At 51.1% G+C, this 12,264-nt stretch overlaps 1 protein-coding gene across 1 annotated transcript in view; it reads left to right on the forward strand.

Annotated features, from left to right (window-relative positions):
- Nucleotides 1–10,663, forward strand: part of Zfand3 (zinc finger AN1-type containing 3) — a 201,406-nt gene extending 190,743 nt beyond the window's left edge. The window contains exon 6 of the mRNA XM_050138618.1: nucleotides 8,682–10,663. Coding sequence (XP_049994575.1) covers nucleotides 8,682–8,836 — 155 coding nt within the window. The 3' untranslated portion in view covers nucleotides 8,837–10,663. The remainder of the gene's footprint in view (nucleotides 1–8,681) is intronic.
- Nucleotides 10,664–12,264: the final 1,601 nt, after the last annotated feature.

Consider the following 12,264-nt stretch of genomic DNA (forward strand, 5'->3'; position numbering starts at 1 on the left):
GGACTTAGAGAACTGTGGTCCTTGGTTTTATGAAGTCAGCTAAATAGACATTAAAATGAAAAAAATTGCACAAGTGTCTTTAAAGTTACAGTTGTAACAGGTAATTGAAATCATCCAAGATACCATGAGAATCTAGGGGTTCTTCATAAGGAAGAGACCTCGAAGCTGAGGCTCGCATGAACACAAGCCCATGTGGGAGGTACTTGTGTCCAGGATGGTGTGTGAGAGAGAGGTGCCATGGGGGACTGCCTTGGAGGAAGGCGATGAAGTCAGCAGGAAAACAAGGTTTACTCAGTGAGGTCACAGGCAGAAATCATCTACCTTGTGCTGCTGTGAGAAAGCTTTGACCTGGAAGACAGTGCATGGTGGCAGCGGTCCTGGGAACTGCCTCCCAATGGGGTAGCTGTGGGAGAGAGTAAGTACACACTCAATATTGGGAAGAGGATACACGGGACTTGGAGATTGAGTGTGAGAAGTCGGGAAGATGCCAGTCTCAAGCAGATAACAGAGAATGGCATGGCTCTGCAGACAATGTTTAGAACTGTCAGCATGTGCAGAGTTTAAACCCTGGAGAGAGGGTTTAATGAAGGCCCAGCCCTGAGCAGGTCTCAGCTCTCAAGAGCAAGGTGCTGTCCAAAAACGGAGGAACCATGGGAACAGTGTCCTGAGCTGTAGAGTGGTCAGTGTTGATGCTGGCCAGTTGATGTCCTTGCATGTGTACCCTCTCCCCCACTGATGTGGGGTAGCATTTTCTGCACTGAAAGCCTGGACAGTGGGTGGTCAGTTCACAGCTATTGTGTCTGATTTCACATTTGAACTCATGTCTAAGCCATGTTCCCTCCCAGGGAAGTGTGTTAACATAAACTAAATAAACCAGGACCAGGAAGCCAGCTTCTCTCCCCAAATCCCAATCTTCAGGAGTAAACAGCAGATGCGAGACTACCGATTCTGAAAATAGGACTTTGTGAAAATACAGGAACGTGTGCTTGTACTTGTACACATCTCATGGTGACCTTTTTGAGTTACTAGAAGAAAGAAAAAAGCATGTAGTGGTTGTGGTAATGGCGTAGCAGTTGGTCTGGATCCCCAGAACCAACATGATCATCTTCCATCACTCATAAGGGAGTCCCTGGAGCAAGCTGGCTGGCTAGACTAGCCGTGTCCATGCTGTGTGAGTTCAGTGAGACCCCTCCTCCATGAGTAAGGTTTCCAGAATGTAATTGAAGATTTGTGAGGTAAGTCTTGGGCATGAGCACGTACACACACCTGTAGAGATTTCACCTTAAAAATTTCACATAAAATTGCCTGACGCTGGTGCAGCGACCACAGCCATTGCTTTCTCTCCTGTGCCCTTTACCGCTCCAGCCTAGCATCTCAGACGCGAAGTTCCCTCTGTGACCAAACCTGGAACCACTGTGCCTTTGCCTGCGAGACTCTCACTCTATGCGAGCCGCTCTTCCTTGTCCTTAGAAGATATCAGGGCTCCTGGTAGTCTTCATTATAGTTAAACGAGGCTTCTCTGCAATTAGCATTTTTCTCAACTGGAATCTTTACTGGACTGGCCACTTAGCATGCATCACTAGTCCTTGGAAATAGGTTTGTGGTTGGGGAGGAGGCAGGTACCTTAGTCTCCACTGAGAAGTAAGGTAGGTGGGCAGAAACTGAGCTCAGCCTCCGCTGTGAGGACGGAGTGAGAAGTTCCAGGGAAGTCCCAGCCTTACTCTAGTCAGAGCTGCAGCTGGAGCCCATGTCCGGGACTCAGTGTCCATAACACACTCTTAATGGGTCATCCTGACAGAACCCAGGATCCCGTGGTACGGAACTTGTCATGGTATCAGGTGAATGACCTAGTACATGGGGGAGATAGCAGAGAGAGCTGGAGATAGGTGCTCTAGAGAGGAGGGTGTGGCCTTTCAGTCTGATGCCGTCTGACTTCATTGCCATATGGACATCAGTTATAGAATGAGCTTAGTCTTGCTTGTAAAGATGCTTCCTGGGTGTCTGATCAGGGCTCAGTTCCTGGGGGCAGGAGCCTGGCAGGAGCTGCTGAGTGTCCCTGAGCCAGGATGGCTTCTCTTTGGTCTGGGCTGGATGGGTCACACTTCCCCCTCACCTACACAGCAACTGTGGACCAGTCTTGTGGAAACTGTGCTGTTGTCTTATAGAAGACAAGGAGGGTTAGAAAGAGACCACTATGCATATCAGGACCCACTGAAAGCAGGTGTGCCACCCCAGAGAAGGCATCTTGCTGACCCACATTGCTCTACTGCAGCCCACAGAGAGGAGAGACAGTCAGGCAAGTGGGAGAGCTCCCAAGGGCGTAGAGGTGGTAGCCACTTCTTGTGGTGGAAACTTCTGTGAGCCATTTTCTGTCAATAAAGTTCAGCTTTACATGGCTGAGCCCAGTTGCCCCTCCTCCTTGTGCAGCATCCTTCATGGGTGCTACTCTATCCACTCCCTCGTGGTGGCAGGTGGAGGTCAGATATAATGAGGGTCCCTCGTGGGTGACAGGGGACACTAAAGCAGGGCAAGAGCATTGGGGACGTTTTCATGACCGGAGTTGTGGAGAAGCAGTAGTGAAAGGCCTGTAGCAGGGTGGGGCTTGTTTTCACAGATGGTCTGTGACAGACAGTTCACTTTTACGGCTGCCTCTCTCAAGCTTGAGATGAATGTGCCAGGTGGTTCCTTCCCATCAGTGTACAAATGAGCTCTGAGTTCAGGCTCCTGTCTCCTCTGCCTCGAATTGCATTTTGTTGGCCTATGTAGCATTTGTACATTTCAGGCGTTTGATTCGGGAAAAGCACATTCTGCTTTAGAACCTCCCAGTATGGCTTGACACCTTTGGTAACTTTTAATCCTTCCCTCCTCGGAGGAGAGACCAAGAGGCCTGCTCGGTGATCCACCAGGGCTTTGGCTTCAGGGCCCTGGGCAGCTGACTTCTGACCACCTGCTTTTCTTCTGCAACAGGGCACAAACCCAGCACACTGAGCTGGAGTCTAATTCTGGTTCTCGGATAATGACTTTCCCTCTATCGTGGGAAGCAGGGATGGAGAATTTTGAGCAGACATATTCTATCCTCGGCACCTGTAGCTGCTTTCCCTGTGCCAGAGCTGATGAAATGAATGCATTGAGATCCTTTAATGCATCTGTTTCAGCTACAAACTCTGCTTTGGGCGTTGGGTCAGCGGATGTGGAATGTAAGTGGCTAAGGCTGTCTAGCTGTGCTGCTGTACCGCCTATGATCCCAACTCTACTTACAAATGAGCTGGGGTCCTAGAGCTGTCGTGAGGCTTAAGAAACTTCCTTGCAGGCCGGGGCGGTGGTGGCGGTGGCGGGCGGTGGTGGCGAACGCCTTTAATCCCAGCACTCGGGAGGCAGAGGCAGGCGGATCTCTGTGAGTTCGAGACCAGACTGGTCTACAAGAGCTAGTTCCAGGACAGGCTCCAAAACCACAGAGAAACCCTGTCTCGAAAAACAAAAACAAAAACAAAAAAAAAGAAACTTCCTTGCTGGAAAACAGGACTTGTTTTTCCAAGGAGATTCCTGGAATTTTAGATACAGAGGTCGGGGACATTTAATTTGATTCATTTTTGTGTTTGTTCTTTCCTTGAGATAGGATATCATGTAGCCCAGTCTGCTCTCACACTTGCTTTGTAGCCAAAGATGACCTTGAACTTCTGATCCTCTTAACACACACACACACACACACACACACACACGCACGCACGCACCACGCACGCCCGCCCGCCCGCCCGCGACAGAGTTTCTCTGTAGTTTTGGTTCCTGCCCTGGAACTAGCTCTTGTAGACCAGTCTGGCCTCGAACTCACAGAGATCCACCTGCCTCTGCCTTCCCAGTGCTGGGATTAAAGGTGTGCCACCACCGCCTAGCCCTCTTACACCTTCTTAGTGCTGGAATTACAGATATCTGCCACTGTGCTTGGTTTTATGCTGTGATGAGGGAATATATCCCCAGCACTGTCAATTTAAAATGACACTTTAGATGTCATATTTGATGTCCACTGTGCTGCGATTTGAAGATGGCTCCACGGAGCTTTGAGGGATCTTGTATAGGTTCTACTTGCTGTGCGCTTGTAAGGCTGGACAGCATGGCCTCCGTGGGCAGCTTGCACACTGCCACCTCACTGCACACCAACAGAGCCTTTTGCGTGCTCCTCTTCAGGCTTGTCAGGATTTTAATGGTCCGCTTGAGCCTTTAACAGTTTGAAATTCAGATGAGTAGGACAATGTAAAAGTGAGGTAGAAACACTGAGCAGTTGAGGCTTGTCCTGTCCCAGTATTAAAGAGCACATGGGGCTTTCTGAGTGGGGACCTGCTGGAAAGCAAATGCATGGTTAATTAAAACCTGAGCGTTCAGAGCTGCCTGGTTTTGCCACCTTGAAAAGGTGTGCTTGCTCTGAGATGAAGCCAGTAAGTAGCATTTCTGCCCAGGTGTGGGTTAAATACAAAGTCCAAGAAGAAAACAGCACGAACCCTTGCTCAGATCCTAGGGTGGGAGAGAGATGCTGACTGGGCTCCCAGCTCTGCCCTGCCCCCTTGTAGTGGTCATCCCACTACAGTGTCAGTGTCAAGGAGGGAACTGTGATGTGGCTACCGTGTTTTGCCCCAGGTAGTACCTACCTGTACTAGGTAGGGTGGTGCTCACAGATATCAATCAGTCTCTGCTCTGGGGTGAAGCAGAGAATATTGCTCTGCTGTTTTGGAAACTCTTCAAAGCGCTGGTCGCCATGGCCTATCTGCCTGCTGTGGCATCTATGCATGCTCCCAGTGTCCAGGCCCAGAATAGTTTCCCTCGTGACATTAGCTACGGCTGAGAATTAGCTGGGTTGAGCTTCAGCTGTGAGCGCTGAAGGCTTTGGGTAAGAGTAGAACTTGGCTTCCTAACAGATGGCATTTTACACATCAGTCACAGGACGTTGTTTTCACATGTGTAGCACATGGTTGGCTGGAGCCATGTGTTCTGTGTCTAATCCAGATGTGCTGGACCTGGGCTCCAGGTTTCTCTTTCTACTTAAATTTATGTGCTTAAATGCATCTCTGGTGCTCTATGGAGCTGAGAGGAGGGTGTCTCCTGGAACTGGGCTGTCACGGTTGGTGCCAGGTCCTCTTTTGGAAAAGCGCTCTGTGCTTTCAACCACCCTGCCATCACTCTAGCCCCATCTCCGCCCACTTCTGTGTTCAGGGTGAGTGAGCTGATAGCCCCGCTGTCTACTCTCTGAAAACTCTGTGTAGACAGAAGTTTCTGCAGGAGGTCCTGAGCCTCTGGTCCTTCCCTGTCTCTCATGCTACCCCACAGTTGCAGGCTTGGGCAGACCCTGGCATGATATGGCCACTTACCTTCCTAGTGCTGCCTGCTGAGTTGAAGAGGTCTCAGACTGAGAGTGGGACTGCCCAGCCCCTCTGGAGACCTTCCAACCCACATCCTAGGTTGTGGGGACTGGAACGTCTGTGATTGAGCCTCCCAGAGTGGCCTGTCAGAAACAGGGACAGTGGCTGGTCCACATAGAGAGGATGCCGTCCAGAGGAGAAAGGCAGGCACTGCCCTGGGAACAAAGTGCTCAGAATCCAGCTGCCTCTTCACTTCCCTTCTTAATGAAGGGTCTGTTCCAAAAAAGAGACATTCACACACAGTCCTGAGCACCTTGTCCAGATCTGTTGAAAATTGTTCAGACACCTTGGAGGAACGCCAGCTTCAAGCTGTTGTCCAAGAAACTCAACTTACCTGGCTGTGTGGCACAGGACAGATCCCATGCTGCCTGTTGGGGTTGTACTTAGCAGGTCATGTCACACCCTAGGTGTTCTGTTTTGGGGGTGAGCATCAATTATCTTCAGCCACTTACACCATAGTGAGGGTAAGTCAGTACACTGAAACTGCTTTCAAAACTGTGCTCCTGAGCAAGGAGGGGCGGGGGTGGCACTTTGTGTAAGGAGAGTGGAGCTCAGTGTATAGCAGGAGTAAGTCTCATTTGAGCTGGGAGGAGAAGAACTGTGTGGTGCTCTGCAAGCCACAGTGACGGCATCGCAGCTCTGTTGCCATCTTCTGTAACCGTTTCAAAGAAGCCAAAACTGTTTGTCCTCCCTCTGTTTCTGAGACTCCTAGAATTTGTGGCCCTGCTACCCCACCCTCTGGTTTCTAACAAATGACTTAGAGAAGTGCTGAGTTTGCAGGCAGAGTTTGTGACCCCTGCAGCGCTTTCTGGAAAGGTTGTGTTCCCAAGAAGGGAAGGTGGAGATTTATTAATTCAGCTGCTTGGCCTATGCTCGACTGCAGTTTTCCTGTAATAAGTTTAAAAAATGGAATTCCAGATGGCTCAGCGTTAACCCTGCACCATGGGTAAGCACTGACTGCTCTTCCAGAGGACCCGAGTTCAATTCCTAGCATCCACAATGCAGCTAACAACTGTCTGTAACTCCAAGATCTCACACCCTCACACATACATGCAGACAAAACACCAATGCAAATTAAAAAAAAAAAAACCTCTAAAAAAATGGAATTCCACCTACCAGTCAGTGATTACCCATGGTGCAGGGTGTATTCAGTGCCGGTCTGGAGCCTCCTCAGCACCAGGGACAAGGTCCAACCCGTAACTTCCACCGGTGAGTAATCATAATAGGACTTGAGTATAATATATACGTCTAATAACCTGGGTATGGCCATGGAGAAGTGGCCACATGTCTCCTCCGGTCCCTCCCCATGTTGCCGGCACTCCGGAAGTGCAGCTGCTGCTCAGTAAGTTTCCGGCTTACAGAGCTCAGAGCCAGGCCTCTGGCTGCATCCGAAGGTGTGTAGGGCGTGGAATGGAGACTCTCAACTCTAAGCACCCTAGTGGACAGGGGTTGCCAGTGTGTCTCCCTTGTCAGAGGAGGGCCGGACAGGCCTAAAGGACACTGAGGGCCTTGCTACAGCTCTCCCCTCTGGATCTGCTTTGACTAAGGGGTCTGAGCTAGGCTGGAAGCTCCCGCTGCCCCATCTCTGCTGCTTTCCCACAGCTCCACCAGCTCAGGAGAGAGAGAGCCCTCGCCATCCTGAAGGGAGGGGCAGCCGGCAGCCCTTGCCCTTCTGTAGGTGCTGCATGCACAGAACTATGCCAGGGCTCAGTGACAGAAATACCTGTTGGTGCCCCTGCCTAGCATCAGCTTCCCCTCACAGGTGGGATGATTAAGCATGTTAGATGAAGAACGTGTACCTAGGACACGGGCTCTGCTGTGGGATCTTTCAGGAGACAGACAGCTGGTATCCAGTATCTGGGAGTAATGAACTTATCAGTGACTCTAACACAAAAGCTCATTAATCTTAGCTTTGCTTTTCGACCAAGTGGGAGATCAGCTTCTCGGGAGACAAAGATTGCATCTCTGTTCTTTTCCTTAAACCCAGTCCCAATTTAGAATCAAACACATTGCTCTGCTCTCCCTGGGAAGCGGTTAATAATGTGTTTCTCCAACAGTGAATGGCCCAGGCTATACCCTCTGCCCACCAGCTGGATGCACGTGCCCTTGTACACAGTGTAAGGAAGCAGCTGCTAGGCAGGGTGATTGGCATTTGTGTCTTTTAAGACCCTGCCTCCCCTTCCACACACATCTCTCTCCAAGATTGGGTGAAGTTAATGGTTAAATTTAGGGTCAGTGAATCTTGAGTTAATCCTCTACCTTCAGGGCCTTGTCTCCAGAGGCCACTGTAAGCTGCTCCAGACACAGGGAGAACAGGTTAGGACATGTTTGTATCCATCAAGGCCCGCCATCACTGCTGAGACCCACAGGACTGGAGGCATGGCTACACAGAATGGTGTGGGGAGGGAACAGTTGGCTCTGCAGTGGTCCTCTGCACGAGTCTCCTCCTGACTCTGAAGAGGGCTGCACACACCACAGCGTAATAGAGCTTTACTGGGGAGCTGGAGGGGACAGTTGCCTGCAGACACTGAGAGTTGATGTCTTGACCCTGAAGGCGACCTCCTCATTCCTTGAAGAGCACCCTGTCCACCTGCACTTCTCCCTGCTCTGCAGGCCTCAGACTTGCTCTTCTCATGTACCAATCTGTGTTTCCCCTGGACCTCTACCTCGGAGGACCGCCCATGTTGGAGTCCTTAGGCCCCTCCTCTCTGCCTTCTCAGGGTGTTAGAGCACAGGGTCCTTACAGATGACCTCACAGTTAGCACTCCGGCAGTGGCGGCTCCTGTGTGTTACCTTTTCCAGGGCTGGAAGGTGTTTCCAGTTAGGAGCCCCATTCCCTGTGGGTGTGATTCCAGCCTGGCCCTGCAAGTCTGTCCTGTGGTGGCCACCACAGCTTGCAGGGGCTTCTGAGCTGGCCTGGCCGTAAGCTGCTCTCCTGACCTCGACACCCCAGCTGGCCTGAGAACCAGACTGTTTTCCAATAACTCCTGCCCTGCGCTGTGGTCCACCTGAAGACAGAAGGGGACAGGGTCCTGGCTGCTGCTGGGAGTTCATGCTTGTGTGTTTTCCCTCTTCATCTGCTTCACTGGGACAAGACCAAAACCTCCACATTTCCTAGGGGAGGCTGCAGATCTTTGGGGTGGGAAGTGCTGGAGGTTGGGTGCTCAGCAGCATGAAGCCTTGCACTGATCCCACATCCCCTACCATGTACCACTTCTTGCAGACGACAGTGAGGCCCCAAATGATCTGTCTCCTCTGCTTCCTTGCCTTTAGGTTACGTGTTCTGTATGTTACACCGCCTCCCCGAGCAGCATGACTGTACGTTCGACCATATGGGCCGCGGCCGTGAGGAAGCCATCATGAAAATGGTGAAACTGGACCGGAAAGTGGGGCGCTCCTGCCAGCGCATCGGGGAGGGGTGCTCCTGAAGGCCACGCAAGGCCACTACACGACGCTGTTCTTAGTTCACTAATGTTAGCCTTATTTAGGACAAAGTCAGCCAGACACCTTGTACTGGGCACGCGTCAGACTACAGCCGGCCGTTTCCTTTCTTTAGCCAGCCATCCTGGTACTGTAGTTTAGGGGTTGATGGTGGATGAAATTGATTTCTGGCTGGTTACTAAGGTGCCTGCTAGCCATTGTATAAAATTAAAACATGAAGAATATTTTTTTTGAGCATGGCTAGTGGATTTGAAACAACACATACCTGTCACTGCTGGAGTCAAACTTACAAAAGCCTTAAGCGGAATGTGTCCAGACTGGACTGAGTCATGAGAGGAGGCGCAGGCCTCACAGCCACACGGCGGCTTTGACAGGAACTCTTCGTGTCCGGCCTTTCACCTCTTCACTTTTGCTTGGTCCCAGCAGGACCTGATGGCCACGTGTGCCTTGGCCACGGGAGGCTGCTGAGACTGGCCACGTGGCTGGGCTAGGCAGTGGCCTCGCTCTCCCTCAGTGCTGGAAGTGGGGGTGGGGACAGATTCTTATGGAGGAAGCCTTTACCTGAAGGTTGTGGGGAAATTTGTCCCACAAGGAGGAGGACAACTTCACTTTGAAAATTAGCTCCACTCAAGATTAGTCCACGCATGATCCCCACGTTTTCTGCACAGGATCCGTGGCTATGACCCACTGGCTCTGGCTGCAGCTTGCCAAGAGCAAGAGTGTTGCTCGTGGCAGCCCTGTGGCTGAGGCCTGTACCTGCAAGCAGATTTCTGTATTTGGAGTTTTTAAAAAAGAATCTGGGGAAGTTTCTGTCCTTCCTGGCAGGAGCCTCCACTTGTTTGAGTGCAGCCATAGTCTGAGGACTAACAGGCCACCCACCTCAGGGTAGGTTAAGGAAGGGAAGACAGTGGGCTGCACAGGACTGTGGTGTGGCTCTCTCTAGAATGTTTGGTGGTAGCTATGGTGGGAGGCAGCTCTCAGACTGAGCCTGAATGGGGTAGGTACATGGGGCTGGATAGAAACCATTAGCAGTCTTACGGGCAGGGCTGGGTAGATGCTGGGATTCCCTTGAAAGCCTGGATCAGGTCTAAGTGCCACACACGCGCCATCTGTCCCAGCCTGGTGGCTTGGCATGGAACTGCCCATGCCTGACTGCTGATGGATGGTTTAGCCCAGCGACTTTGTGTAGTTGAGCAAGGTCTGCTCTCCATATGAACAGTGGATCTACAAATACAGTGTCTTGATCCAAAATTCCAAATAGGAAATCATGTTTTTCCCACCCTACATCCACTCTGCACCCCGTCAGATGGGACCCACTGCAGAATCTCCGGCCTTAATTCTTGCTTCAGGACCCAGACCAGCGCCTCACTCTAGGGCAGCCCAGGGCATAGGGGCTAGGTCTGCCCAGCGTTTACCACTGTTGTTAAGCCACAGCCCTCTGGCCACATGGCCATCCTCAGCGAGGCACCACTTGCCCTTCTTAGTCCCTTGTGTCCCAGTAGCACTGGGAGGGGAGTGCTGGGGACCGTGCACCCAGGGATCGCAGCCAGGTTCAAGCCTGCTGGGCGAGCTGGGGAGGGAGGAAGGGTTTGTTCCCTGCAGTATCTGTTCTGTGAAGTTTGTTAAATGTAAGGGAAGCTGAAATTCTTGTATCTTTAAAGAGGAAATCTTATTTAACCCGTTGTGTCCTAGATTGACTTACACACATAGCCTAGAGCTCAGTTTTAGTTTAACATTGTGAAAAATATTAAAAGAATCTTGTAACTTTATTCTTTTTTCTCCTGCTGAAAAAAATTAAACCAATCATACGGACATTTGGATTGTCTATTTCGGTGGTTCTCCTAGGGCCCCGATGGCCAGGACATGCCCCTGACCTGTGACTGCAGGACGCTGTGCAGTGCTCGTGCTGGTGGGGATTTGCCCAGTGAGTGTCTGTAAGGCCTGGAGGCTCCAGTGCAGGCACTGCAGGGGGTGGTGTCTCTAGAACCATCCTGGGGACCTCAAGTATGGGTGGGTTGGGTGCCTGGGTCCTGGGAACTTGGGCTTAGGACTGGTGAGGGCAGCTGTGCACTCCTTTGGGGAAGGTGGCTCTGGCATGCAAGGTACATAAACTTTTTGAAGTTTTATGTCACACAGAATAATGGCACCTACCCACCACCCCACAGTTGCCAGAGAGTGACAGAAAATCCTCAGGAAGTTAGAGCACTTGGTGTGGGACAGGGAACCAGCTAGCAGGCAGAAAGCTTGTCTGTGTCTGGAATAGAGTCAAGCCGGGACAGGCTTTCTGATGGCCACAGGAAGAGAAGAAACTAGGAAAGCTAGGAGAACTCCCCCACCTTCTGGGCAGAGTAGAGACCCAAGGAGAGTCTGCAAGGTGGCACGGGGGTGGGAGATGGGGGTGGTAGCTGCCTGCCTGAGAGACTTCAGGGAGGAAGAGCAACTAGATAGGAGCCCCTAGTCCTGAGGCCCCTTTAGCAGGAAAGGGTCAGCACCTATGTATCTTCTAGTCAGAGGGTCTGGGGAAAGTCTCAGATCCTGAAATATATGCAGACCATTATTAAGTAAAACAAACAAACCAACCTGTAAATACTCCCCTTGCATCTTGTACAGTGACCTCACTGTGGCTGGATGCTAATGCTGTTTCTTCTGGTGAGATCTGGGTCCTGGAAGAGGACAGTATAGAGGGTGGGGCAGTATAGAGGTGGGGGTGGAAGACAGCCTCCTTAGCCAGCAGCTTCCCCACGCAGGAGCCGGGGGTGACTCAAGCAGCCATCTTGCCACTCTAGACCAGCATGCTGGAGATAGCACGCACCAGACAGGGGGAGTGAGCTCTGTCCCAACTCCAGGTCAACATAGTGCCAAGTGTAGCTGAGACAAAGCGTCCTGCTCAGCCCTGACCACACAGACCAGTTCAGATTTTTAACAAAGCTGCTACCGGAGAAAGGATGGTCTCCAGTGGGAAGAAGAGTAGCAGCCCACACAAGACTTAAACCCCGAATCTATATCCAGGCCACAAGAGAGGCGTGTACAGAGAAGGGTAGCCATGAGGGATGGGAGAGCAGCTCAGCTTGCCCTGCGTACCCACACTCAAAACAATAGCACATGTGCCCCACAGAGACCACTGAATGTTTTGTATACAATAGCACCAAATTTTTTTTAATGAATTAACTACCTGACTAGATGATTCTCAGAAAATGTAGAAGGACCAACAGGCGAGAAAATGCTGGAAATATAAACCAAAGCCACAATAATACAGCAACTCACCTGTTAGCTGTTTTATCAGGAGGCTGTAGCCTTAACCACGTGGATGGGGTGTCAGCTAGTACAGTCATTTTGAAAACAACACTGCAGACAGACGCGTGAACATTTCTCCAGAAATGAAGCTCGTGTCTTCAGAGGCACCTGCCTGTCTATA

Source organism: Alexandromys fortis, unplaced genomic scaffold, assembly GCF_014885135.2.
Source record: "Alexandromys fortis isolate MF-2015 unplaced genomic scaffold, M_Fortis_MF-2015_v1.1 scaffold_9, whole genome shotgun sequence".
In the NCBI taxonomy this organism is placed as follows: domain Eukaryota; kingdom Metazoa; phylum Chordata; class Mammalia; order Rodentia; family Cricetidae; genus Alexandromys; species Alexandromys fortis.